The sequence below is a fragment of the Parasteatoda tepidariorum genome, chromosome 3 (assembly GCF_043381705.1).
Source record: "Parasteatoda tepidariorum isolate YZ-2023 chromosome 3, CAS_Ptep_4.0, whole genome shotgun sequence".
NCBI lineage: Eukaryota > Metazoa > Arthropoda > Arachnida > Araneae > Theridiidae > Parasteatoda > Parasteatoda tepidariorum.
The window spans coordinates 60,229,093-60,254,984 of NC_092206.1; the positions used below are offsets into that span (position 1 = coordinate 60,229,093).

Here is a 25,892-nt window from a genome sequence, read left to right on the forward strand (position 1 = left end):
ACTATCAGCAAAATTTAAAAGTTTAGAAATGAAATTTTATTTAAAGCATTATAAAATGTTAAAGACAGTAAAATATAGTCAGAAATTACATAAAATAAATAAAAATGTTTAAGAATTATTTTATCGCAACATATTTTTCTATGAGGTTCTTATCAAGCTAGTTTCCAAATCTATGTTTCTTTAAAAAAAAAAGCATCATACTGTAAAGAAATAATATTTTATTAAAAAATTAAAAATCAATAGCATTACACTGAGTCAAATATAAATGAAATCAAAGTTTTAAATATAATTTTGCTTAAATTTTCAGCAAAAAGCACTCGTTTCATGAAACAATTTAAAGTATATTTTAAAAAGTTGGGTATGAACCTATTTGGGATATTATTATAATACTCAACATCTTGGAGATTATCAACTTTTTTTCGAATTTTTTCAGGAGTTTGCCAATTTTCAATTTGAAAGTTTTTTCTAATCAATGATAAATGCCATTTACTCTCTATTAAAAAAAAACGCTCTAAACAATCACAAGAAAATCCCCATGTTTATTGTAGTTTTTAAGTTGATGTCTTTGAACAAAGCTTGGAGTTGATATTAAATGTTGTGATATAGCTCCTCAGTGCATACTATTTAACCAATACCAACTACTTTGTCGGCGTGGTTCGGACGAACTTCCTTTCCCATCATCATCTTTTTTACCAGCTGGTTTTTCTTTCGATTTATCATCTTCTTCCTCAGATTTCTTGCCGAAAATACCACCAAACAAATGCTTTTTTTGCTCTGGTTTTTCTTTCTCCTCTTTTTCATCATCTTTGTCCGCCTCTTTCTCAGTCTTGCCGAAAATACCTCCTAAAATCGATACCGGTTTTGATTCTTTTTTCTCTTCTTCAAGCTCTTCCTCGAGTCTCACCTGTTTTGCTCTTTTAAGAGCTTCTTTTGCCACTTGGAGCGAAGCCCTGGTTTCCTCTCTGGTCAAGTACTGAACTTGAATTCCGCTGTCCCTAGTCTTAGGTCTCCAAAAAAATTCTTCAGTCTGAGCCGGACTTTCCCGTTTAGTAACCATCACTGGTCTTTCCAAGTCTATTCCTGATTGTTTCATGGCAGTTGCAATTAGTTGCGGGTCACTTCCTTTCGTCCAAGATTCCAGAAATATTGGAAACCACCTATGTTTCCTTATCTTCTTGGGAAGTTTTGAAATAGAGACGAACTTTTCACCGTGAGGGAAGAACCAAAAGCATTGAAGTGCAAAAACGATAAGGTAAATTACAGGCATGTAGAGGACAAAATAGGAGAGGCTGTTAGTGCTTTTTGTCAATGCATATGCCAGAATAGGAGGAATGATCTAAAAGTGAAGCAAATAATGTTTTTTTATTATAAATATTTTGTTGTTTTTTTAATTTAAAGAGGGCATATTTTTTACTCGTATACATTGAAACTAACCTGAACTGAATATACTGCAACGAAACTAACTGAAAAAATAATCGTGATACATTGAAACTAACTTTTTAAAAACTAACTCTTAAAAACTAAGTTTTCTAAAATATTAAGTTTTATTATAAATGAAAATAATAGGACACAGAACCTTATAGCAAAAATGCTTTGATAAAATTTAATCTCATTTTAAATATGATGCATCTTTGTAGAGCAGAGTGTAGTATCTTGTGTAATTTGTCAAACTTTAATTTCTGTCTTTGACAATTATTGTCACATTTACAATCTAAAGGCAACCTTTAAATACACATACGTTGCTTTTAATTATGTAAATATTTTTACCAAAATAAATAAATTTGAAATAGAATTTTATCGGTCACTTAAAGTAGGAATCGTAAATTGTCCCCGGGTACCAGAAAACTGTTCCAATTAACAACATCTGTTGTAAATTGGAACAGTTTTATTTTAATCGATTTTAGTCACCCAACATGTATTCATTTTTAAGGCACTTAAAGAGAAAAATGCATAGTGCATGTATTTAGGACAAAGAATAAAAGTTCCTTGTTTAAACCTAAACTATAAAGTTGTCGATGTGAGAAATGGTATAAAAATTAACTTGTATAGTACATAACTTTTAATCTATTCATTGCAACAAAAATAATGGATATTAATACAACATTTGATGGAAGTCATGTTCCCTTTTTGATAATGCAGATATTAATTTTTGAAGTTGGTTGAAGGAGATCAAAAACTAAAAGTAGCAAATCTGAAACTTTATGAGACTTTAGATGAATTAAGGAATATAATTTTGATAAACAATTAAAAAAAATACTAATTGAACTAACAAACACAGAAAGTTTTATTTAGCAGGAAAAGGTTACTTCCTCCAAATACGTATTTAGTAAAGTTTCAAATATATTATAGCATTTCAAACTAAAATATACGATGAAAATATAATATTTTCTGCATTTAAAAGCTTGAAACAGAGCTGAACATAATTCTTGTAGCAAGAGTTATGGAATTTATTGAAACTTATGCATATGTTGTACCTCAGAAAATAACCTAAAGTGCACAACATTCTTCACTATCCCAAGAGGNCGCTCATTTTTTAATAATAGGAATTCACATCTTTTCCGCACTACCGCAGAAAGATCTAAGAAATTTCGATTTTTTTCGATACGCCCTACTGAACATAATTCTTGTAGCAAGAGTTATGGAATTTATTGAAACTTATGCATGTGTTGTACCTCAGAAAATAACCTAAAGTGCACAACATTCTTCACTATCCCAAGAGGGAATTTTTACATAATTTAAATAAATCATAATTTTGGTAATTTAAGTTTGTCTGGGATATATTACGGGTTTAATAGTTGAATAGGTAACTGTCAGAAATAAACTTAAACTTGCAAATCAAACTGAGCGATTCGAAGTAAAAAACAATCAATTAATGTTAACTTCATCTATTTAGTTTGTTTGTGTAGAAACACAAAATTTAGCAGTCGAATTTTTTTTTTAAGTGTGCGGTATGGAACGAGAATTTTATTCGATAATTTGTCACTAAGGACATAAAGCTATTCAAAAGTAGTCCACACTTTTTAAGAGCTTTAAAAATAACATGAATATACATACTTTTAAAATTTCATTATTATTTGTTACTTATTATTATTTGAAAACAATATGCTTTAATTTTGCATATTGCAGAATTACGATGTACTTCTAGAAATCAAAGTTGTCCCTTTTTCTTGTTATTTTATAAGGCTGGCAAAAAAAATTGATTGCCTATTGACATCAACTGACAAAATGGTGTTTGGTTCCAGCGAACAGTGTCTAAGGACAAACGGCTTTAAACAAATGGTATAAAGATGTTCTTGAAAATTCAGAATTGGCCATCAATATAGGATTTTCCAAGACCAAGGCAGGCAACCGCCTCTGTCCCCAAAAAATCCCTTGTTGCCGTTGATGAAAACATTAGAAGAGTTATGACACGTAACATCTATGCTGCACTCGATCTGAGTAAGGAAACAGTACATTACCCTCTGTGTCACGCATTGCGTTATCAGGACTGATGTTCATTTTAAATGCTGTTACGCGAACTGGTTACCCAGTTTGTGCACTTCTCTTACCTTTTTTTTTAACTAGCACCAGGATGGTGAACGATGCTATTTTTCTAAAGCTATCAAGCGTGTACTCTTTTCATTTATGGTACCCTAATACTTTAAAGTTCAGATTTGGCCTATGGTCTAACTACAAAACTACATTCAAACTACAGTGAAACCTCTCGGAGGCGACCACTCTCTGTTCAACAGTAAAATGGCCGTTAGTAGAGGTAACTCGTTCATAGGAGTTACTTCCATTCCCTTTTTATGGAAGGTACATGAATTGCTGCAAACGATTTTAATTTATAAGTGTCATTTTCTTGATACAAAAATGCCAAATACGTTTGCGTCGTAAAACCGGATCAATGAATAAAACTTATCGTCAATAAAAATGACCCCTACCGATATAATTATGTGTAAAAACAAATTTTCAAATTATGTACGATCGAACTATTTTAAATAAATAAACAATTATGTATTTTGTTTTAGTTTGCCTTTAATTTCATATTATAAAAATTAGTTTACTTCAAAAAATAAGAGTTTTTTTTATGCTTCATTTTTTTTAATAACTTTTTTTTCTAATTTAATTTCCAACTCTAAAAATTAATTATTGATATCATTGTCTTTAGTACACTCTGACTACAACATAAGGTTGTCGATCTCTTTCAGAGGTTGTCAAAAAGAGCTCTTTAAATAAGAGCAACTCACAAATAATTTTAATACATTTGAATCCACCTATTTGTTTTGATAATATTTTTTGTTTTGATATTTTTTCGTGTTTCCTTGTTTGACATTTTCCGCATTTGGCTCGGAGGTTGGAACGGTCGCTGGTAGAGGTTTTGATAAAGGTTTTATTTAACACAAAGTCTATGGAAAATGGAGTCTATGCATATGAAATCCACTCCTCCCAAAAAAATTGTTGGTCGTAAATAAAGGAGGTCAACACACATAGGTGATCTTCACTGGAGGTTTCACTGTATAAAACTTCAATAGGATATTTTTATAACAGAATTTCAATTAAATTTATTACCATTTCAGCTAAACAATGGGCCATCAATAGGGCAGATATGATCTTATATGTGGTCACTATATATCGATCCATCCAGAGTATCGACCAACCAAGTAAGGCTGCTGCTCCAAGACCAAGTAATACATTTCCCACTATCAACATATCATTGTTCGATTTAGATAGCGTTATCAATACTACACCAGATATGATCTCCAAGATAAGACAAGCAATTATCATGAAGAAAGGATGAAATCTATGAAGATTAGGAAGAAAGTTAATTTGTTTCTGTATGCGTGTTTTAAATGTAAACAGCTGAAACTTAAATTTATACTTTGAACGAAGTCCCTTGTTGAATGTAGTCACGTATTATTATGTGAATAAATGAAACTTAAAAAATTTAAATTATTCTAAAATGAAATACATCTGAAACAATATTACTTATTTTGGCAACCTTTCGTTTTATCTTGAAGCAGGGGTCTGTTTAGGAGAAATTTGGATCCGTTAACGGACGCTTCACGAAATATTTTAACCCAAAAACGGACCCTTCACAAAATAATTTATCTTTTAATCGGACCCTTCACAAATTTGTTTATCTTCATTACTGTTTTGTTAATCGAATAAACCCTTCCCAGGAAGGGGGGGAAGACAGATATAAACGAACTAAGTTTGGTCTTCGGCAGACGCTTCTTCCTTTATTCGTCCGAAATGAATATTATGCTGTCAGCAGTATAGGCTAAATACCAAATATTTGTATGTTGCATGTCTAATTTAGTAGCAGCAATTGCTGTTCATTTTTTAAAATTTAAATTTTACAGTGTGAGCGTAATCTTGTATGTCTTTACAATTTAAAAACTCCTTGAAAAAGATTTTTGCAATGACAGGACCCTATTTGCACAAATTCACAAAAGCAGGACCCTGATTGAAAGAATGCGCCGTAACGTTTATTTTATATTCACAAATTACGAGCATTTTTTTCTAGAATTTTACGAAAACGGACCTTTCACAAAATGTCTGGACAGACCCCTTTGAAGTATTTTATCTACTACGGTAAAGCATTCAACTCATCTCTGTTTCTGTGGGCATCCTAACTGGTTTTGATAATTTCAATCTTTCCACTCTCGTGTCAACTTGTTTTGTTTTTATAAAAAATTTTTCATTAAATACTAATTTGAGATCTGAGGTTTAAAAACTTTCTTTACGTCAGTTTTGACAAGGAAATTACGAGACACAAGATTGCTATACTTTGTAAACTTACTGCATCTGTTTGATGCCAAGTTGAACTATCATATCATGTAACCAGGAAAAAGTACTAATGTAACAAATGGAGTCTCGGTGACTCAGGGAATAGAGCGTTTATCTCCCAATGAAGTGACCCAGGTGTGAATCTCTGCATTGGCTGGTCGATACAAATTCTGCTCTTGGCTCAAACCAACCTCAGTTCTGACATAAATTATCCTCAGTGATCATGGGTTAAAATTTCTTTGCCGTCGCCTAAACGGGGAGGTTTTCTGTTTTTATCCTCTCTATACTCAGTTTTATGATGTATCAGATAATTTAGATATTACTTTAACTCTTCCATATCCTTAGAATTATGTTCAAAAATTGCATTAACAACTTGTAAAACCTTAACTTATGGCGGAAAGGCTTAGCGCCAGGTCTGAGCGATTCTACATTTCTGCATGGATCTCCATGTGAAAATAGCTTCCTAATTTATCCGCTACAGCATTCTCTATTCTATACAGGGCATTTTTAGAATTCATAAATTGTGCGATTTGGGAGAGGAATCATTTAGACAGACCTCTTTTATAGCAATACAGTTTTGTCTAATAATTTTTTTTTTCACTTGACAAATAAAAATTGTTAAGAATTGCCACGAGGCGGCGCTCATATCATATGACACATTATTATGCAGTTGCCATTCAACTCTAGAACAGAGAACATCTCCTTGTCACTCAATGTGATCTTGTCAATTTTATGTTATTAAGTTTCAAAATAAATGTTTATGTTTGTTACAGTCCGCTACTTTATAGCTCAATATATCACGAACACTAAACAAAAATAATTAAATGCTTTATTTTTTAGTCAAATTTTAAATGTGAAATAAACTCATTGCAATTAGAAAATATTAATGTGTTATCCCGATAATTTCCACTAGATTAAAAATTCAAATTTCTCACATTCTTATAAGAAATTTTCAAGAAAGCTAAAGCAAAATCATAAGACTTAAAAGTAAGATAGGACGTAAAAGTTAGATAGCTATAGTTTCCTTACATAATATGATTTTCAATAAAACCATTTTTCTTAACTAAGCTAGTAAAATTTTAAATTTGGGCAGTATAAACAAATGTATGGCAATCGAAAAGTGAAAGGTGTATCGTTTTAGATTTCTCGTTCTTGCCTCAACCTCGCCCTAGAGTAGGTTTGTAAAGTGACAACTACTTACATTCTTGAGGCAAATACAGCGAAAAAACCTCCAACAGCAAAGAATCCCCAAAAGAATGAAGCGAGATCAAGAGAAGTTTTTGTGCTAATATTATATTCCTCAATAGCGAATGTAGTAAACATGTGTACGTAACCAAGGCTTATAGTTCCACAAAGAAATGCTAAGAGTGAAGATGTTAACACAGCAAACATTGTAAATTCTTTTGATGGAACCTAAAAATAAACAAATGAAGAGAAAACTTTATTTGTCTGTAGGAAAAATGAGAAAGACATTAAAAAAGAAACGAAAGCGCTTAACGAGTTTAGTTTAACGACAAAATTAAGAAAACTTATTTAAAATAACATAAGTCACTAGAGCACTATAATTAATTCATTTTATTTATTTTTTAAAAAAATTAACAAATACAATAAATATAATAATATAAAAACATAGTAATATAATAAATATAATGATAAAATTAATATAATAAATAAAATAAAGTTTGGAAGCATTAACATTCTGACTAGCGTAGTTTTAAAAGTTAGCTAAAGGAAACCACAACATCAATTTGTCTATATGTTTTGGATATGGGACGAATTTTTTCGAACAATAATTATAAAAAGAATAGCAATTTTTTTAAAAATGTGACAAAATAAAAATTTCGCTCTAACAGATGCAATGGGTTGAAACTTTTATCTCAAATCGTAGATTAGTAAAATATTTTTGTTTATTTCATGCGTAGAAAATATTAAAATTGTATGGCTTCCTCATACGCTTTATTTTATTTTAAAATGGAGTAATTTTATTGTTTTAAAAATAAAACCGATTTTCGGAAAAAGATTTCGTAGGGAGTTGAATAACTGCAAGTGACGTAGTGTGGATATCTTAATCATGATTGGTTGTTAAAACGTGGCATTTGCTTACGTTATCAACTGTTCTTTCCTTTCTTTTTTACTGTAAGCCAAGCCCGTCAAGTATCATTTCTCTTAAATGACACATTCTATATTCTTACACAAAGATTCTTTCACAAAAATTTTAATTCTTGAAAGGCATGAAGCCATGTAGAACATAAACAAGCTAATTATGCATTGAAGTTGCCAGGTACACAAAACAAAAATATATCATAGTTACAATAAAATACATAAGCATATAATAAATCTAAGTTAAGTAAAAGAAGTAGACAACAGGGAATTATATTTCAACGAGTTTGATGTGCAATACGGCACTGTATTTAATTAACTTCACATTAATTAGCAATCTAACTTATGTGAAGCTCAACTTTAACACTCCATTTTGCTTATAACTATCAGCTGGTGCTGAAATCATGAGTCACATGCTTGGGTATCCATGATATTCTTCCCGAATTACCCAATGATTCCCGAATCAGGATGTGCAAGTACCCAATTATTGAAATAATGATAATATACTCTTGAAACTGATTTCTGCTATATGATTTTAAATTATTAATTATGTGGGAAACAAGAAAACTTTAAAATTTTTTGAGTAAGAAATAATTTTTTGATGAATAATTAAAAAAATTGTGTTTCTGAAAATGAAATGTTATGTCTAGCCTTCAACTATGCACCAGGAAATAAAAACTTTTGGTAACTCGATATTAAGCTATAACTTGCTAAAAATAATTGCGTAATAATTATTCATAAATGTAAATGATGTTTAATAATGAATAAATAAATTTACGAGTCATTGAATATTAAACATACCATAGGAACATGAATCAAATCAAAGAAGCATTTAAATAAATATAAGCCCAATGATAATAACTTACAAGCTATTAACATGCTTATATCTTGCAGACAAGGTTGATCCTGTCTAAAAAATTTTAACACTTTTTTTTTTTAATTGAAGTCATAAAAAAATTTTTGAGATGCCAAGAAGATAAAAAAAAAACTTGATATTCCCAATTGAGTTGCATTAATCTCGTCAAGCTTTTTTAATATTTATTTTCTTGCCACCAAAAAAAAATACTAATAAAAAATTATGTGAATGTTGAAATTTGCCACTTGTTCAGTACAAGAATAAAACAGCGTTGGGCAAAAATTGTTCATTTTACGAATGGTAACTGTGTTATAATCATTCAGAAATGTTGATATTGCTTGTATGTTTATTTTTAAGAGAAATGATTACACATGATATGAGTCTATAACAACTGGTAATAACTAAAAAACAATACAGGGCTTGCAAAAAAAGAAGTCTTACGCTTTGTGTTTACCCTGACATTGTCAATTATTTACTCCCTCAGCATTGTACTAGGAATTATAACTTGTGATTATTTTGTTTTATTATTTTGTTTTATTATTATTCTATTATATTCTATGATTATTTTGTGTTAAAATTAGCATAAATGTAGATTGAAAATCATTAATATTACTTTTATGTCAGCTTCTAATTGAAATGGTTTCAAAGGCATCTGATTACACGGGCAAAAAAGTGATATCAACCAAAATAGTGCAATACAACATATGATGAGACAAAGAACTATGTAACTGTACATCAGATGAGGAAATATAGGTTTTCCTATATCTTCTGGTTTTAAATAGAGTGTTATGTTTGCTGTAGCATTCGCCGCGCTTATGTCTTGAACAAACGCACGCTGCAATACTATTCCCAACAGACCTCCAATTCCATTTAAGAAGTGGAGTGCCATGAAGTAGGGATTGCTTTTCCTTCCCCACATATGCAGAACAAAGGTATTAAAACCTGCAATTATAAAACAACAATTAAAACTTTCTCTGAAAAAAAAAAACACATTTTAAAGTATGCAGCATAAAACAAGTAAAATTATTTCACTTTTGAATTATTGTAGTCGTGTTATCTGCTTTCTTTAATTTTACTTATAATTGCACCATGAAAAATAGATCTGTAGTTATACTGTGGAAAGTTATGGAAGAAAAAATGGTTTTTTTTTTCTATGAAAACTAACAAGGCAAATGAAAACAAAACTTGCCAAAATATCATCCGATATAAGATCAAATTATGGGGGGGGGAGTATGGACGCAATTGTACCATAAATAGGGAAACTGGTTACTCGTCCAGCACCATGCTATACTTTTTTTTTGTTTTTTGCTGTATAAGGTATGCAGACTACATAGAGCCTGGCATACAGGCCACCTTTCATTAAGCCATTCCTGTTTATACAGGTTGTGAGACTGTTGTGTAGCTGCCACGAACCTACCCGTTTTTGTTAGATTTCTCAAATAACAGTCTTGATCCGGTGTTGACTCCCTTTTGTGATTTTGATCATGTCGGTGGACCAATGTTGCTGCCTCTGAACTATTTCCAGAGAGTGGACACCCCCCCATTATTTTTCAAAACCCCAAGATACCTACAACGGGCAGCCAGTGATAGGCCCGATTTGAGTCTTTTAACTTTCTGCTATCCTCTGACTTCGTCTAGACGATTGGCCAAACTAAAACGGTGGGTAAACAAAGATATTTAAAAAACAAATTCATTTAAATTCAATACATTTTGTCAAGTTAAATTACATAGACTTTCAGTAAAGTCAATATGTTTCAGCAAATAAAATAAGATTTTTGTTTTTTTTAAATTTCCGAAGCGCATTTATGAATCTATTACATAAAATTTGTTTTACTTTATATTATTTGTTTGTAAACCCGATATATATACTATATCCTATAATAAATTCCTAACCGAATTAAACCAAATCTATTATTAGTATATTTCAGTCACAATTAGCTTTACTTTTCAAAATTCTAAAGGAAAATCTGTTCCATAAGAAAAATTGTTCCTATCATTGAAATAACGCTGGGTTTTTTTTAATGTAAAATACCGTAAATAACCAAGAACTGATTAGAAAGTCAAAACTGAAAGTCAACCCTAATAAAAGCAAACGGAAGTTTTATTTTTAAACTTATTTTAGTTTCTTCGCACAAGTTTACATCAGTTTGATATTTCTTTTCAACGATAAAGAGAATTCTTAATTTTCTCTTCATTAAAATTTTAAAATACAGGAAGAAAAAAATCATACTATTTAATTACCTGATTTACTTTAGGAATAAATTATTTATGCAAACGAATTTTTCATTCAATCAATTGATAGTTTAAATACCATTTCGCCTTTTCTAAATCTTTGAATTTGTGTAATTTTGGTTTCATTGTCGCTGTTTTCCTTATCGAAACAAATTTTACACTGTTTTGCTAGGAGCTTTTCCTACCAAATTAAACTTATGAAATAATTTTTTGTGTATTTACTGTTACACATTTATGTGTAAAGCAACTGAGAATTTTACCGCATCGTGAAGAAAAAGAGAATAATATTAGTGTCAATTTTATAGTATTTAGCTTCTTGAATTTGTGGTGCGCGCAAAAATCTTATTATTGAATGTAAATTGAGCCACTGAAAAACAAGAAGCACACTCTCTGACTTAAAATTTGCTGTTACTGGCAATCAGGCTTGCTAATATTGCAAGTCGCATATGTAATAACCTTATTTCTTTAATTCATTTTTCAAATCATTGACCATTTTTGCAATTAGAGTTCTAAGAGAAAATACTGAGATTTTTTTAAGAACAGAGACGTCATATAGCATGATTGGGGAATTGGGGGAATGATACGTTTTAAAATTGGCCACCAGAAAAGAAAACCAGACAAAACTAAGCAATTTCAGTTTTTTCATTAAGAACAATATGCAAAAAATTAACACAATTTCACTGAAAATACATTGATTTCTTAATATATCTATATATCTTTTTAAAAAAATAAAGTACCTGTTTCCAATATGCTTATACTTATTCCTGCACCAAAAAAGGCAGCAGTAAGGGCCACGATACCGTGACAAAATGGCACTGCAAAAGCAGTAGCTGCACAGATAATTTCTACTATAAATATTATCAACCGGTTTAGTAAATTATTTTCAGTATTGTCAAACACCGCTCCGCCTGTAATAAAAATGCACCATTGTAGAATAATTATAAAATATACATGCCATGCTAAGAGAAAAAAGTACGGTAAGATGAAATAATTTAAAAGATTAGTATACTTAGTGCACCTTTCATTAATCATTTTTATTAAACAATGAAAATAATACTATTTTGCTATATTATATTTATGAATTATGGGTCGAATTATTTGATCATTTATGTCTGTTTGTAGCAACAATGTAATAGCCTTGAAGGTATGTTTTACAGAGTAAATATTAGACAAGCAAATTGAAGATACTCTATCTTCGCTTCGGACATTCCAGTATAAGCATCGTGGTTCTTATTTGTTCTTATGAAAATGTGATTATATTCGAAATAATTCCTCTGGGAAGTATGTTGCAAAGAGAAAGGTACATTAACTAAATGCGTGAAACTTTAAAAAAAAAATGATAAAATATCCTGCTCAAAAAAAATTTGTTGAGCGCACGGCTTTAACGAAACTAACACATACTTCTTCTGATAAATGAGGCAACATCCATAGTATTAAATACAGCAGAAGACGAAAAAAAAAAGAATTTCATATGCAAATCAACGTTAATGGCGTCTAAAACCAGAAAAAGAATATAAGTGTAGAAATCTTGATTTCGCTGAAGCTGCTGTCTTTCGTTATCTCAGAGGTCAAATTTAACCTTTCGTATTTTGTTTTGAGGATGAGTTACTTGAAAATGTCGCGAGAACGTAATTAACTAGAATCCATAGCTTGACGCATTATCGGTAGACTGATATGGATATCAGTCTACCGATAATTTGCGTTAGCCTGGAGACTAACGCAAAGAAGTGCATCGGACGCTGTTGGTGTGGCAAGAAGTGTCATAGTAAGACTCAGAAATGGATTTCGAGAAACAGGGGATGTTTGAAGTTGTCCAGGACAGGGTCGTTCACGTGCTACCGCAGCAAATAATGACCGATATATCCAGTTAACAGCTTGTCGAGATAAAACAGCTAATACTCGTTTTGGACGGCCTGTGTTTCAAGGCGTTAAAACAAATCGAATGAAATAACCTGAAAAACCTACGATGAATTTTAACCCATAACGCTACTTATACGGTAAACTATAAATACAAGGAAGTTCTTTCTTTTCCTTTTTTCTATAGCTAAATGTAAGCAAATTTTAAAAAATCACTCACATTTAAAAAAAAGAAATCTTTTTTTTGTCTGGTCAACAGTAGATTTCTGTACTATTTTATGCAATTTGTTTCAGTCTTGAAGTTAAGCCATAGAACATAAAACACTAGATAGAATATAAAACACTAACTAGGATAGAATATAAAACACTATTTTATAATCACTTCGTGCAACCTGGTGTAGGCAAAAGGTGATTTTAAAGTAACGTAATTTGCCCTAATTAACTTTGGAAAAATATTTTCACAGACAAAAGTGTATGCATATACTAATATGTCATTCACCATTACAAAAAATATATATTTCATTACAAAAAATGCAACAAAATGTTTCGTTAGTTCTTAAAAATGGCATCGGGAAATTATGCTTCCTGACGTTGTTCAAGGGAAAGTGGGGTTATACCAGGTAGCTAAGATTCAAAGGCCTGTTAGAGCTAAATTGTTTAACCTAGAAACTGTCTGAAGATATATATATTCATTATTTAGTTGTGTACAATATATCCTTCTTGAAAAGTCATTGATGTTCTACCTTTTTCAAACATGATTTTTTCTTGAAAATGCCAAATATCTGGTGGGGTAAAACCGGATACATATGTGAACTCTATTAAAAATTTCGATGCGCAAGAATTTCAGTTAAAAAATACCAGACATCTCTATTTTATATGACATTTTAAGAAAATCATGCATAAAATTTACATGGGATGTAGTCAAAGCTGTACTCAAGGAGGGTACAGAAAGGAACTGCTGATAGCTCGATTCATAATTCATTACAAAAAAAATTTGTGCTAAATAATTAGTTTTCTATTTCAAAAAAAACTGCAGAAAATTACTTTATGTCTATATAAACAATAAGATTCATTATAAAGGGTCTTCAAAAATTCAACAAAATATGAAAATATGGTTTTTGTGCTTTAAGGAAAGGGTCCGCTATAAATTTTGACCCGGGTCTTCAGTGGGCCCAGCATAGACACACATCAAGGGGATACTCAGTGTGTCCCTGAGAGCAGAGGATATCGAAATGAAACAGAACAGTGCTACTTTTGGAACAAACCCCTATTGTGTGTTAGGAACGTATAATAAGCTAGACTAAAAATAATTCTCATAACTCAAGAGACTAATAAACAAGAATTGCTTAAAAACTAGAGAGCATTAAGGAGTTGACATAGTAAAAAAACTTATCTATAGAGACACCGTGAATTAGTCAACAACAACATGCCAATATGGTAGGTCCTTGTTTTTGTCTAGTCAAATGCAATTTATAGTTAGTCGCCTGGAATTCAGAACTAGTTTCTACACAGTCAAAGTACCTGATTTTGACCCACTACCCCGTCTTAACCCCCTCTTCCGTATATTCTAATAGCCTGATATGGAAATTCTGGAATTCTCACTGTGGCATGCCTCGGTTAAAGACATTTCGTTTCAACTCAAACATTACAAATTTCTCGTTTCTTTGCGCCACCCTTTATTTTAAGAACAACTTATTCGAAATGAAAACGCATAAATATTTTGCAAAATCTTTCTTACCAACAACGTAACCAGAAATGTAACCAAGGGAACGGGCTGAAAAAATAAGCATTAGACCCTCCATTTTTACACCTGCTAAACGTTTCAGGATATAGAGAGTAGGACCAGGAATTGCTTTGAAAAAACCCTAAAAAAAGAAAAATATTGTTATAGTAAAAATATTAAACATTCAATGATTATTTAGAAAACTAAATTCATTATTGAAATTTCGAATTTTGGAACAGGTTAGGCACTGTTTTTGCTTCATCAAATACTCCTTTTTTCTTAAATTAAATCTTTGTAATTGGTTCGAAATTACACACTTACAAAACTGAATGTAAAGAGACATAAATCCAGTCGAACGCTCGAGCACCGATATTAAAATATCGATTCTATTACTATTATTTTGCTTAAAAAACTGCATTCTTTTTAAGTAAAGTACTAAAAAAATGTTATTATTTTTATCACATTAATAACTCGTTTTGGTTAGTTTAGAATGGAATCTTGGAATTGAAATTTCGATCACTTTTCGAATAGCTAGAGACCTTTGATTTAACCTGTAGATCTGTACCTGATGATTTTTTTCCATAATAGAATTTATTGCCAGTTAAATTTCAAATAGTTTCCAAGTAGCTAGAATGCTCAAATTTAAACAGAAAAACTGTTATTGGTGATAAAATAGTTTCAATTGTTTTTTAATCCCTGCAGACCGAATATATAGTCATTTTTGTTAAATTGAATAAAATGATAAAAAAAAGCTAAAAGTAAATAAAAAAAACAATGTTATTCTATTGATTATGGTGTATCCCATGTTTATTATTAGGTGTGGCAATGTTTTAGATGAGTCAAAAATAAATTTATATTTTTACCTTATTTAAATGTTTAAAATTTTTTCTATTTCATTACCTTCTTGAATTGTTCACACAAATTATTTGCTACAGCATTATTTACAACAATTTTAACAAGAATTTAATTATTTATATTTTGTTATTCTAAGATGCTAGTTTTATTTATTTATTTACGCAATACAATAAAAGAGTTTTAGAGAAGAATTGTATTGCAAAAACTTATTTTTACTTCATCATTACTTTGCAATCAATATGATTATTTGTATTTACAATTCATTTGTAAATTAAAAAAATATAAGAGAAATGAAAAATAATTGACAGACGCACTTAAAATTACTTAATTCTTAGATATCCTTAAGATATCTCAAATCCTAAAGAGATTTAATATTTCAAACTTTGTTTTTACAAGGTACCGCAGAATTTTAGTCCATTGCACCCGGAACTAAGAAAAGCATGAAATGAAAATTTTGGTTTTATACGTATTAGTGAAGCTATAAAAAAATTACCAGACAAAGATAAGAAGATGTAATCAGCACAGTCAGTAGCACTCGCCTCCCTTTCTGTTCTTCTTCAATCGATCGGCGAGAACTGATTGAACTTATAACAGATACGCCTAACAAAATAAAATGAAGTTATAGGATACATTCCTTCAAAGATGGGAAATAAAAATTATTTAAATTACACTTATTTGCTGGTGTTCTTATTTACAGTTAGCAAGAAGAAGAAAAAAACAATGATATAAATCAGGATAACTTTTGTTCAACTAATTAAAAGTTCACTTCAAAAATTGAATTTCTGTAATTGCCTGTCCTAATCTTAAGAAATACAACCACTTCCTTGACTAAACTATTTGGAATACAAAATAAAAATCCTAAAAAAAATTTTTTAAACGTGAACATTTTTTGAGTCGTATGCCTGCTTTAGGCAGTGGGGATGCGATTGTTCCTGTTTTTCAGTGGCGCCATCTATGGTTAGGAATTTGACTTCTGCCACGCCATTCACACAACCACAACCCGTTTATAGGGCGGGTCACATTCACACACGAAGGAGAAAGAAACATCCGTGCCTTGTCCAGGATTCGAAGCCAGGACCTTTCTGATGCAAGGACAGTTCCCTGCCCCCAATACAGGCCGGTCGGTAAACGTGAACATAAACTTATTAATAAAAATTTCATTTGCTTCATTTAAGTGTAAAAAAATTAAAACTTGTTTTGAACTCTCGATCACGGCTCTCATTCTCAAGAGCACCGTGATCGTTTCATTCAAACATGCGTATGAAGAAATGAAAACAGGTTGAAAAAAAGAGAACAGCTGCAGCTACTAACAGAAATAAAATAATGGAAAGAACAATAATAGAGAAAGTTTCAGTGGAGATGAAAAGAAAAATAACATGGAATACGAAAACTAAAGCGAGACAAAAAATATGAATGACGCCAAGGAGGATGCTTTTCTATGTGGAATGTCAGAGAGAGACTGATGAGGGTATTCGTATTAATGAAGAAAGACTGAAGTGTGTCTGGTTTGGGAACAATTTTGGCGCTATTTAAGTTAACTGTATTCCTAAGGTCCCAAAAGTGTGCAACAATACAGGATTTACCGAACTTTGATGATGGACATATCTGTCGCGTACTCTCTGTCTAAATTTTAGAGAGCGACTACTCTTTGCCAGTGAAACTTTGGCACCATTGGTCAAACCCGACGTGCTCAAAAATCTAAATATTAAGAAAACAAGACTGATATGTCCGTCATTAAGGGTCTGATAAATCCTTTATTGTCGCTTATTTCAGGGACACTTGGCATAGATTTAACATATTGATGTGAGCTCTTTGAAAAAAAGATGAAACTTTTTACTTTTATCGCCAAATGTAAAGATTTCTGCCAAAAGTAACGTAGTTATCATCCATTTTAAGTGGCATTAAAAAATAGCAACACACCGCTGTCGCAATCACATCTTGATATTGGACTAAGCTTGATAAAAAAAAATATATGGCACACTGATCCGAATTTAATATAGCAATTTTGTAAAATATTCACATTTTAAAAATATGGCGTTCGGTTGGGGAAAATATTTTGAAAATTGGGTAAAATGTTCACGCTGTAATTTTGTTAAGTTTATATTAATAGTCAGTGAAATGTATTTATTTATGCGTAATAAACGTTAATATTAAAAAAATAAATATAATTCTTTTGACAACAAAAAATATAATTTGTATTATTTTGAAAATATTCTGCTGAAAAATATTAAACTAACTGAAGCTTACAGTAATTTGTTTCATATGAATTCAGTTAGTTCAGTTAGTTTCATATTTCACAAAGGTGAAATATTTTATACAGTTCTACAGCATGTCTTCCGTAAAATATTTCAATATACATTGAAAAATCATATAAAACCAATAAATAAAAATAGGTAATAATGAGAAAAAATATATTTATTGTCATAAGAATTTCATTTCTCCACCAAATGAAAAATAAGTACTTTGGAAAAGCCCAAATATCAAACAAATTGATTTTGCAAAAAGCATTTTACGTTATTCAATAAAAGTGAAATAAATTTAAACCTACTTTCTCTGTCCAGGGGGACAGATTTTTCTTTTTTCATTTCGATAACTCTAGTAAAAAGTCTGTTTTTACATAATATTCTTCAGTAAATGTTTTCCTCAACAGTCAAGAGATTCAAATTTTTTTTAAAAGTTTACAAACAGTCGAATATTAATATAAATTGTAATCAAAAAGTTACAGTTAATGATACTTCAGGAACTTTAGTTTTTATGTTTCCGAATGAACTGAAAATCTAAAAAAGAGCTTGCAAAGTAATATAATAAAACAAATTTTTTAAATTATTAAAACTAATTTAAAGACGAAGAGTTCCTAAATATATAGATGAAATAAAAAATAAATAGTGTTGCTTAAGCCAACCAAACTAGGTCTTATTTGGTGAAAAATTTTCTTGTTAATTTTTTTTCTTCCTTCTGCTAACCGAAAAGTGAACTTTTCGGTTAGCAGAGCGCAAATCTCTTTATTTTTCTCTTTTGGAGACGTTTTAGGACTGAGTTTTCGCCAGTCAAATGTCCTAAACAAAATGCGTGTCTTGCAAAGCAAAGCCTAAAATTTTCTAATTTTAATGAGTGAGCCTTGATGGCTATGGGGATAGAGCATTCAATTTCCAATGAGGTGACCGGGGTTCGAATACCAGCAATGGCTGGTCTATACGAATTTCGCTTTCGGCTTGCCCCGACCATAGTGCTGACGTAAAATATCCTCAAGTGTAGACGGATCATGAGCCAGGCTAACCGTGGGAAGTTTTCAGAGGTTTCAGAGGTTCCATCAAAAAGTCCTTAACGAAGGCAACTTTACCTCAATACTTGATCCAAGAGTTCTCTTGTCTTCTGGATTGGGTTCAAAATTACAAAGCTATGGAGTTGAACATTAGTAATCGTAAACCCGAAAAATTGGTACGGCTGTTCAACAATGGTTTTAATTATTTTTAATGGGTCATAGTCGTTGAGTTTCTTTTTATTTTATTTTGACGGAAGGTCTAAATTATTTAGCAAATTTTCGCTTGCACCCGGGTAACCAAAAAGTACCTCTAACAATATATATTAGAAAGTGTTTTGTGTTAAAAAAGGCAAAAGGAGTACTAATCAAACTTTTGAAACTGGGTATTAAGAAATAATAAGTTAGTTGATTTAACACAATTCTTAGTTATAAAAAATATCTTATTCCTTCGTAAGATATTGTATGCTAATGCGTATCACATTTTCTGTAAAATAATTTACTTATTATATGTCAGTTAGTAGAGTTAGTTTTGAGAGGCAAAGAGTAGAGTTTTGTGGTTGCCATGGTGATAGTTTGGCATATAAATAGTTTTTCGAATGAGTGTAACATCTTTCGTTTGGAATGGCAATGCTGTGATTTTGTTGTTGAGTTAATAAATCTTCCAAATTTATTAAACGTAATAATATTAGAGTTTTCTTAATTATTTGATTCGAAGTCCTTTGAGATTTATTTGAGGTCATTTTTAATTTTCTATATTTAGTATTTGACTATTTATACTACAGAGTGTTTTATTGTGTTGATTGTCGAAAAAGGCAAAAGGAGAGTCAATCAAACTTTTGAAGCTGTTGGTATTAACCAATGTTAAGTTTGTTGATTAACACAATTCTTAGGGATAAGAAATATTAGATTCTATGTGTTAATAGTGAATTAAGAAAACTGTCCTTGGGTGTAGTGCTTACTAGGTTTTCGGCAAATTAGATCATTCAATAGTATTAAAAATATATTAATGCCAAAAATAAACAAATTAAATCTTTATAATCCGCACTAATTTTTTGTTAATTTTGCAAGCATTCAGCAACAGATTTTTTTAAAACAAAAATTGCTATTATGATAAAATATAGCGCGCTAAAAAAGAAAAAAAAATTATCGGCAATTTTTTTTTTTGAAAAATCATACGGCTTTATTGATTTAATCTTAATATTAAGTAAATTTTTTATTGGTTCAAAGATTTGTTTTAAACTGAAGAGTACATTATTGAAATTAAGTGAGTATTTTCTTATACTAGCTACCACTTTAGTTTTAAAAAATCGCACTTCCGTGATTACAGAACCAAATTAAAGGCTCTATATTCCTAAGGAATCACATTGGATAAGCTCGTTTTTCAACAGCCTTTAAATAAAGATAATTAGAATAAAACAATTGTGTTACCAGTTTTTATTAATAAATTTATTTATTTATTTATTATTTTTTTTTAAGAACAGTCCTCTACAATGACCTTGCAGTAGCAATCAGTTTAACTCAAGCACTAAATTTTTACAAATATGCTTTTATTAATTCCTTTAAAGTTTACTTTTTTATTTTAAAATAACAATGATTAGTTTAAAAATTATTCAAAAAAATACTTAATAAAATGCAAGCTAAAAGATGTATGCAAATACCTGTGAATACATTTGTTAAAACAATTGTTAAACATTTGTTTTTTTTCTGGAAAAATATTAATTCTTTCCTAATAAAACCATGATAAAATAAAAAAATGTGGGTAAAAAATTCTGAAAATTTTCTGTGGTTAATTTTTGTTTAACAAAAGTAAACTATGCTGCGAAATATTCAACTGCATGACGCAGTATATTATCAGTGAAGGAAAAGAAAAACTCTATAAATTGTTTCCAAAATCGATCTAGCAAGTGTGATTGTTCTCGAAACTTTCTCAGTTCCACAATCGAATCTCTGCACAATTCACCAAACGACAAAGAAAACAGCCATTAAAATAAATAACAAAATGTGAAAACCATGAAAGATTTTTTTTATTTTATTTAACTTTGTATATTATTCTTTTGAGAGAATGTAAAACAGGAGTGGCTTCTATTGCAGTACAATCACGTTTTCTGGATAATGGGAAAATATTGAGAAGGCTACACCCCCACAAAAGGTCAGGAACTGAAGGTCATGCCTCTAAATTTGGATCAGGTTAATGCAAGAAATAGGAGTTCTAAATTATTTTTGGCCAGATTCCAGATTTATTGTTTTTTTTTTTTATAAGCTTTCTCTAGATTATGACATTTTTTTTACTATGTCTGATGGAGAAAATAATTTAATTTAGCAATCATTCTTTTTTCAGGAATTTACTCTGTTGAGTTATTCTTATAAAATAATTAAGGGTGTATAGTAATAATTTTGCATCATTTTTACTTCAAATTAATATTCAGATTTTAATAATTTTATAAAAGAATTTAATTTATTTTACCTGCAATTTTTTAAAAATTTTTATGCTACTTGATTAACATTGCTACTAGTTTCTTTCGGCGTTTTCTCATAACTGCAAACTTCAACGCAATATTAGCATTTTTTTTAAACTATTGACCCAGAAACCTGACATTTAGCTTATATGTTCTTTAAATTATTTATAATATTTTAATAATTCTCTTATTTCTCTAATATAAAAATCTCTCAAAATATTTATTTAACATAAATTTCATAGTGATTGTATTGCTGAAACTTTAATTTTTTTTTCGCGATGGCAGTTTGGCCTCGAGTTTTTTCATGGAATTATGGCTACACTTTAGAAGGGACAGGTTATAAATTAGCTTCACAAAATTTAGTCACAAAAATCTAGAGCTTAAGGACATGAATAGTCTCCTCGATGACCCAGTGGTTAATGGCACCGAGCTATTTTAGAGGAGGACTGGGGTTCGATTCTCAATGGTGGACCACACAGTTTCAAACCAATTGGTACCAGCTGGCTTGGTCGATGTTAACAGTTAACCAAACTACCACAGTCATTCCGTTGAGCATGAAATTGGAAAATCTTAAAATCCAGGACTCCTTGGTCCACAACAAGCTGTTCCAAAAAGCTTTATTTTTTTTCTGATTGGAAAGATTTTCGGAGTTCTGAATTAATCTTTTTGCTGTACCAAACAATTTTTTTCCAAAATTATCGTATCAAATTTTCTAAAAAACTATTTTTAAGCTAATCGAAAATGTGTAATAATAGATAAAAATAATATTAAACAAATTTTTAGATATTTTTTTATAGATGTTATTTAACATTACAGGTTTTTTATTCAACTGTATGAAGTGATATTTTTAAATATTTTTCAATAGCTATTCTAAAACTCTATATTTGTAAATATCATAATTTGTTTTACGGCGAAATAGATTGATAATGGAATCTTGTTTTATTCATATGAATGCTAATTCTCTAATTAACGATATAACTTTAACGTCTCTTCATAGCACGTGGAAAAGAATTTTATTCTGATTTACCCCTCTCGGCCACTGTGGTTTTCTCGTCCTGATTTTCATCTTTTTTTCTCTCTCGGCTACTGTGGTTTTTACAGTTTTGCTTCTCACCTTTAATTTCTTCCTTTTTCATTGGCAACTTTGCGTTTTATGTTTCAAATCACTTTTGTTACTTTTCATTCACGTCAGGCAAATCTTGAAAATGGGTGTCTATTTTTGAGCGAATGAAACATGTTGACTGTTGTTTCCAATTTGTATATTTCTGAAAGGAATGAAGTTTTTAATCAAGTTATAGAGTGATAACTGTTGTTGCTGGTAAACAGATACTTTTCAGTTTCGAATTTTAAGCGTTTAAAAAAATTCGTTATACTAATAGGTTATATTAGTCCTTAGTACTAGTAAGCTATAAAAATTAGACTCATTCCTGAAATCTTTTCAGCGGAAATTACACCTGTTAGTGTTTTTTTCGATATCAATTGCTAAATTAAAATGATTCGATTTACAAAATTATTGAAATAATGTTCGATGTCAGTAACCTGCAAACTTCAAATATTTTTTTATTGTGTTTACTCAATATTTTTGCCTGTTCTTAGTGTCGAAACGCTATCTCGTATCTTTAATTATTCCAGGATCGCTTGTGCTAGGATTCTAACATTTTGACATCGACCAAGTAGCATTTTTAGACTCCTAAATTAATTGTTTAAAAATTTTAGCTTGTCCGCTATGGAGAGGTGTTTGAAAAATGAGCTTTTAACAATTCTTTAACATTAGCTACTATTACAAATAAAACTGTAGACTGTTCTGTTTAAGATTTTTTTACACATTCTTTAATGGTAAATATTTTTTATCAACTTGAATGGCATGTGGATTGGTGTCTCGTCACTGAATTAGTATTTATAAAGTTATCTGTCACCACGTGTTTATTTTGTTTAGAGTTGAGTTTTCAAAACGTGTTTCCATAGAATTAAATAATTTAAAATTAACAGCAATTGAAATAAAGAAAAATATGAAAATAGCAAATACAAAATCAATTAAGACAAAGCATCGATTTATTAATGGGAGCCGTAAACAAATCTTCATATAATATTGACATCAATAATGTTTCATTAATTTTGGCAGTTAGTAATACTGGTATTATAGCAATCGATGCTTTTTTAATAAGTATCAAATATACTAATATAGGTACTACTGTACTATAGAAGTAGAATTTTTACGCCCAATGACAAGTACCGGAAAAAATTGCTTTATATTCGTAAATTTTAACTGTTATGAGATGACCTCGAGCAATCATACCAAATGATACTGATTACTGTTATTCTTTATTTTCATGAGATTAACTTCTAAAACAGAGTAAAAATGTGTAAAAAGTGTACATTAGCTAATAACAAAAATAGCAACTAATAAAGAAATGGAAAAATTTCAGCTTTATTCAACTTATCGATATCGGTTTTCTGTATGATTCCGTAGTATTGATTTTAACTATGGAGTCAGGAGTTGAAATTTTCGAATCTAACTTCCGACGTTCTTGAGAACATGACTCCGATTCCGACTCACATTCAATTAAAATTTCCCCTGAATTCCAGAAGAGTATTAATTGTTATGATATCATCTTTTATCAGCTTCTTTGTAATACACTTAACTAATACTATTATATTAACTAATAATTCCAATACTAAACTGATTACTATTCCAATTAATTACTATACTGATTACTATTCCAATACTAAAAAACCTCTATCTTTAGTTTCTATCAACTCTATATATATCTTTTCTGTTAATAATAGACGAGATCATCAGATTTATAAAAGCTTTTCTCTACAGTTATATGCAATACTAATGCATTTGACCTCATATCGAGTTCTACTACTACTAAATTTACAAAGTTGAGAAAATATTGGACAAAAAAATAAAGCGCAATTTTTTAAAAGATTTTCCGAATCTAGGATTAAAAAGACTGAAACAACATAGTATTTTTTATGGTTTTACACGGAAAAAAATATTGAGTTTTACTTAAATAGATGATATAGTTTTAGTTAATTTTCAAGATATTATGTTTATTTTATCTAAAAAATGTGTTGCAAAACTTTTTAAAGAAAAGAATGGAGTGGTTGATTGCTTTCGAATAGCAGTAATAACATGAAACAAACCGCCTACTCTTCGTCTGCGTTCTTTAAAATGTTTATAAGAAATTCTTGCAACACATTTTACGATAAAATCTATATAAAATGAATATAATGTCAGGAAAATTACCTGTCAGCCAATCAGTTACCAATCAGTATTGTATTTCTTATTTTTTGTGCAAAACNCATGAAACAAACCGCCTACTCTTCGTCTGCGTTCTTTAAAATGTTTATAAGAAATTCTTGCAACACATTTTACGATAAAATCTATATAAAATGAATATAATGTCAGGAAAATTACTGTAACTATATCAACTTTATTCGTATAGTTTACAATCAGTATTGTATTTCTTATTTTTTGTGCAAAACCATGGAGAAGTCTTTTTTTTTTTTTTTTCTTTTNAAGTTTTCTTTTTCTTGCTAGATCAAACAATTCCTTCTTTCAAGGAGTAAAGAAAATGGCGTTTGACGACTGCTTCATTGTAAATGATAAATTGGATTGACAAAATTTATTTTTATATAAATCTTATTTCCATTTAATATTTATAATTGTCAAGGGAAAGTAATAATAACAATGCGGATATTTCGATTGATATAGCAGCGAAAGTATGATTTTATGCTAGAAATGCTCAAAAGATAGGTACCACTCCAACTACTTGCAAATCTAGAAATTAGATGAGGGGAACAAGGCTGACAAATTTGGCATTTAAATTGCAATCAACACTCTGTTTAACGTAAGTGCAATACGAGGTGATATGCAAGTTACATCATCGTAAGTAAATCGTGGCATTCATCGATTCAAGAGCCAATCAGGTTCTAGACGCACGTGATGTTGTTATCAGATATCGAATTAAATCACATGGTCTCTGGTCTAAATCTCATGGTTGGTCATAATCACTTCACTTCTTTTCGAGTTGCAAGTACCTAATTATTAAGCGGTATGGAAATCATATAAATATGTAAAGAGTTTCCACTCGAATGCTAGAACATTATAAAAAGATGCCGCATTTTCTTTTTTTAATCATTTTTATTTATCAATGCGAGTCAAAATGGCATCAGTTAGGATCAAACGGTTTTAGCGCCAAGTTACGGCCAAAAACTTAACTTTCTGTTAGATTATTTAATTGATGAGTTTATCGTTTTCTTTTATTATTTTTAATTAAATTGATAAAGTTTTTCTATAATCGTTTGGTAATTTGTTTTATTTTAGTTCTATGAAATGCTTTGTTGTTGATTTTAATGAGTCATTCGTTAATGAAGATAAAAATACATTTTCCAAAGTAAATTTTTATTTGTTTCAAATGCTTTAATTTCTCACCATTTTTCTTGTTCTTAAATTTATTTTAATTTTGAGTAAAACACATATTTAATTGAATGAAATGTACCATTACTCTTTTTAAGCTAAATAATAAATTACGAAAAGTCTTAGTGTAGATATTTTTATTTTCACTTTGAACACTGCAGAATTTATTATAAGAGATATTTAAATAAACAACAGTGAACAGAAATACGTCAGAAATATTTTTTACGTATTATAAAACTAGAATGAAAAGATAAGATTTGAAGTTGAATGGAAAATTCCATGCTTCTACTTAAATACACAACATGAAAAAAGTTCGAAACACTTACATAAGTTCCAGCAATCCAATCTGAATT

General features: G+C 30.0%; 2 protein-coding genes across 4 annotated transcripts in view; one reads left to right on the forward strand and one right to left on the reverse strand.

Moving 5' to 3' along the window:
* LOC107445120 (potassium/sodium hyperpolarization-activated cyclic nucleotide-gated channel 2-like) overlaps positions 1–25,892 on the forward strand; it is a 627,568-nt gene that overhangs the window by 313,700 nt on the left and 287,976 nt on the right. The gene's annotated exons all lie outside the window — the stretch shown is intronic.
* Positions 220–17,995, reverse strand: LOC107446236 (sodium-dependent glucose transporter 1A-like). The gene is made up of 8 exons (XM_016060832.3): positions 17,944–17,995; positions 15,889–15,995; positions 14,556–14,682; positions 11,698–11,868; positions 9,342–9,670; positions 6,974–7,185; positions 4,552–4,783; positions 220–1,336 (listed from the first exon to the last, which is right to left on the reverse strand). Exons 1-8 carry the CDS (start codon positions 17,978–17,980, stop codon positions 611–613), a joined length of 1,941 nt encoding a protein of 646 aa, XP_015916318.1. The 5' UTR covers positions 17,981–17,995; the 3' UTR covers positions 220–610.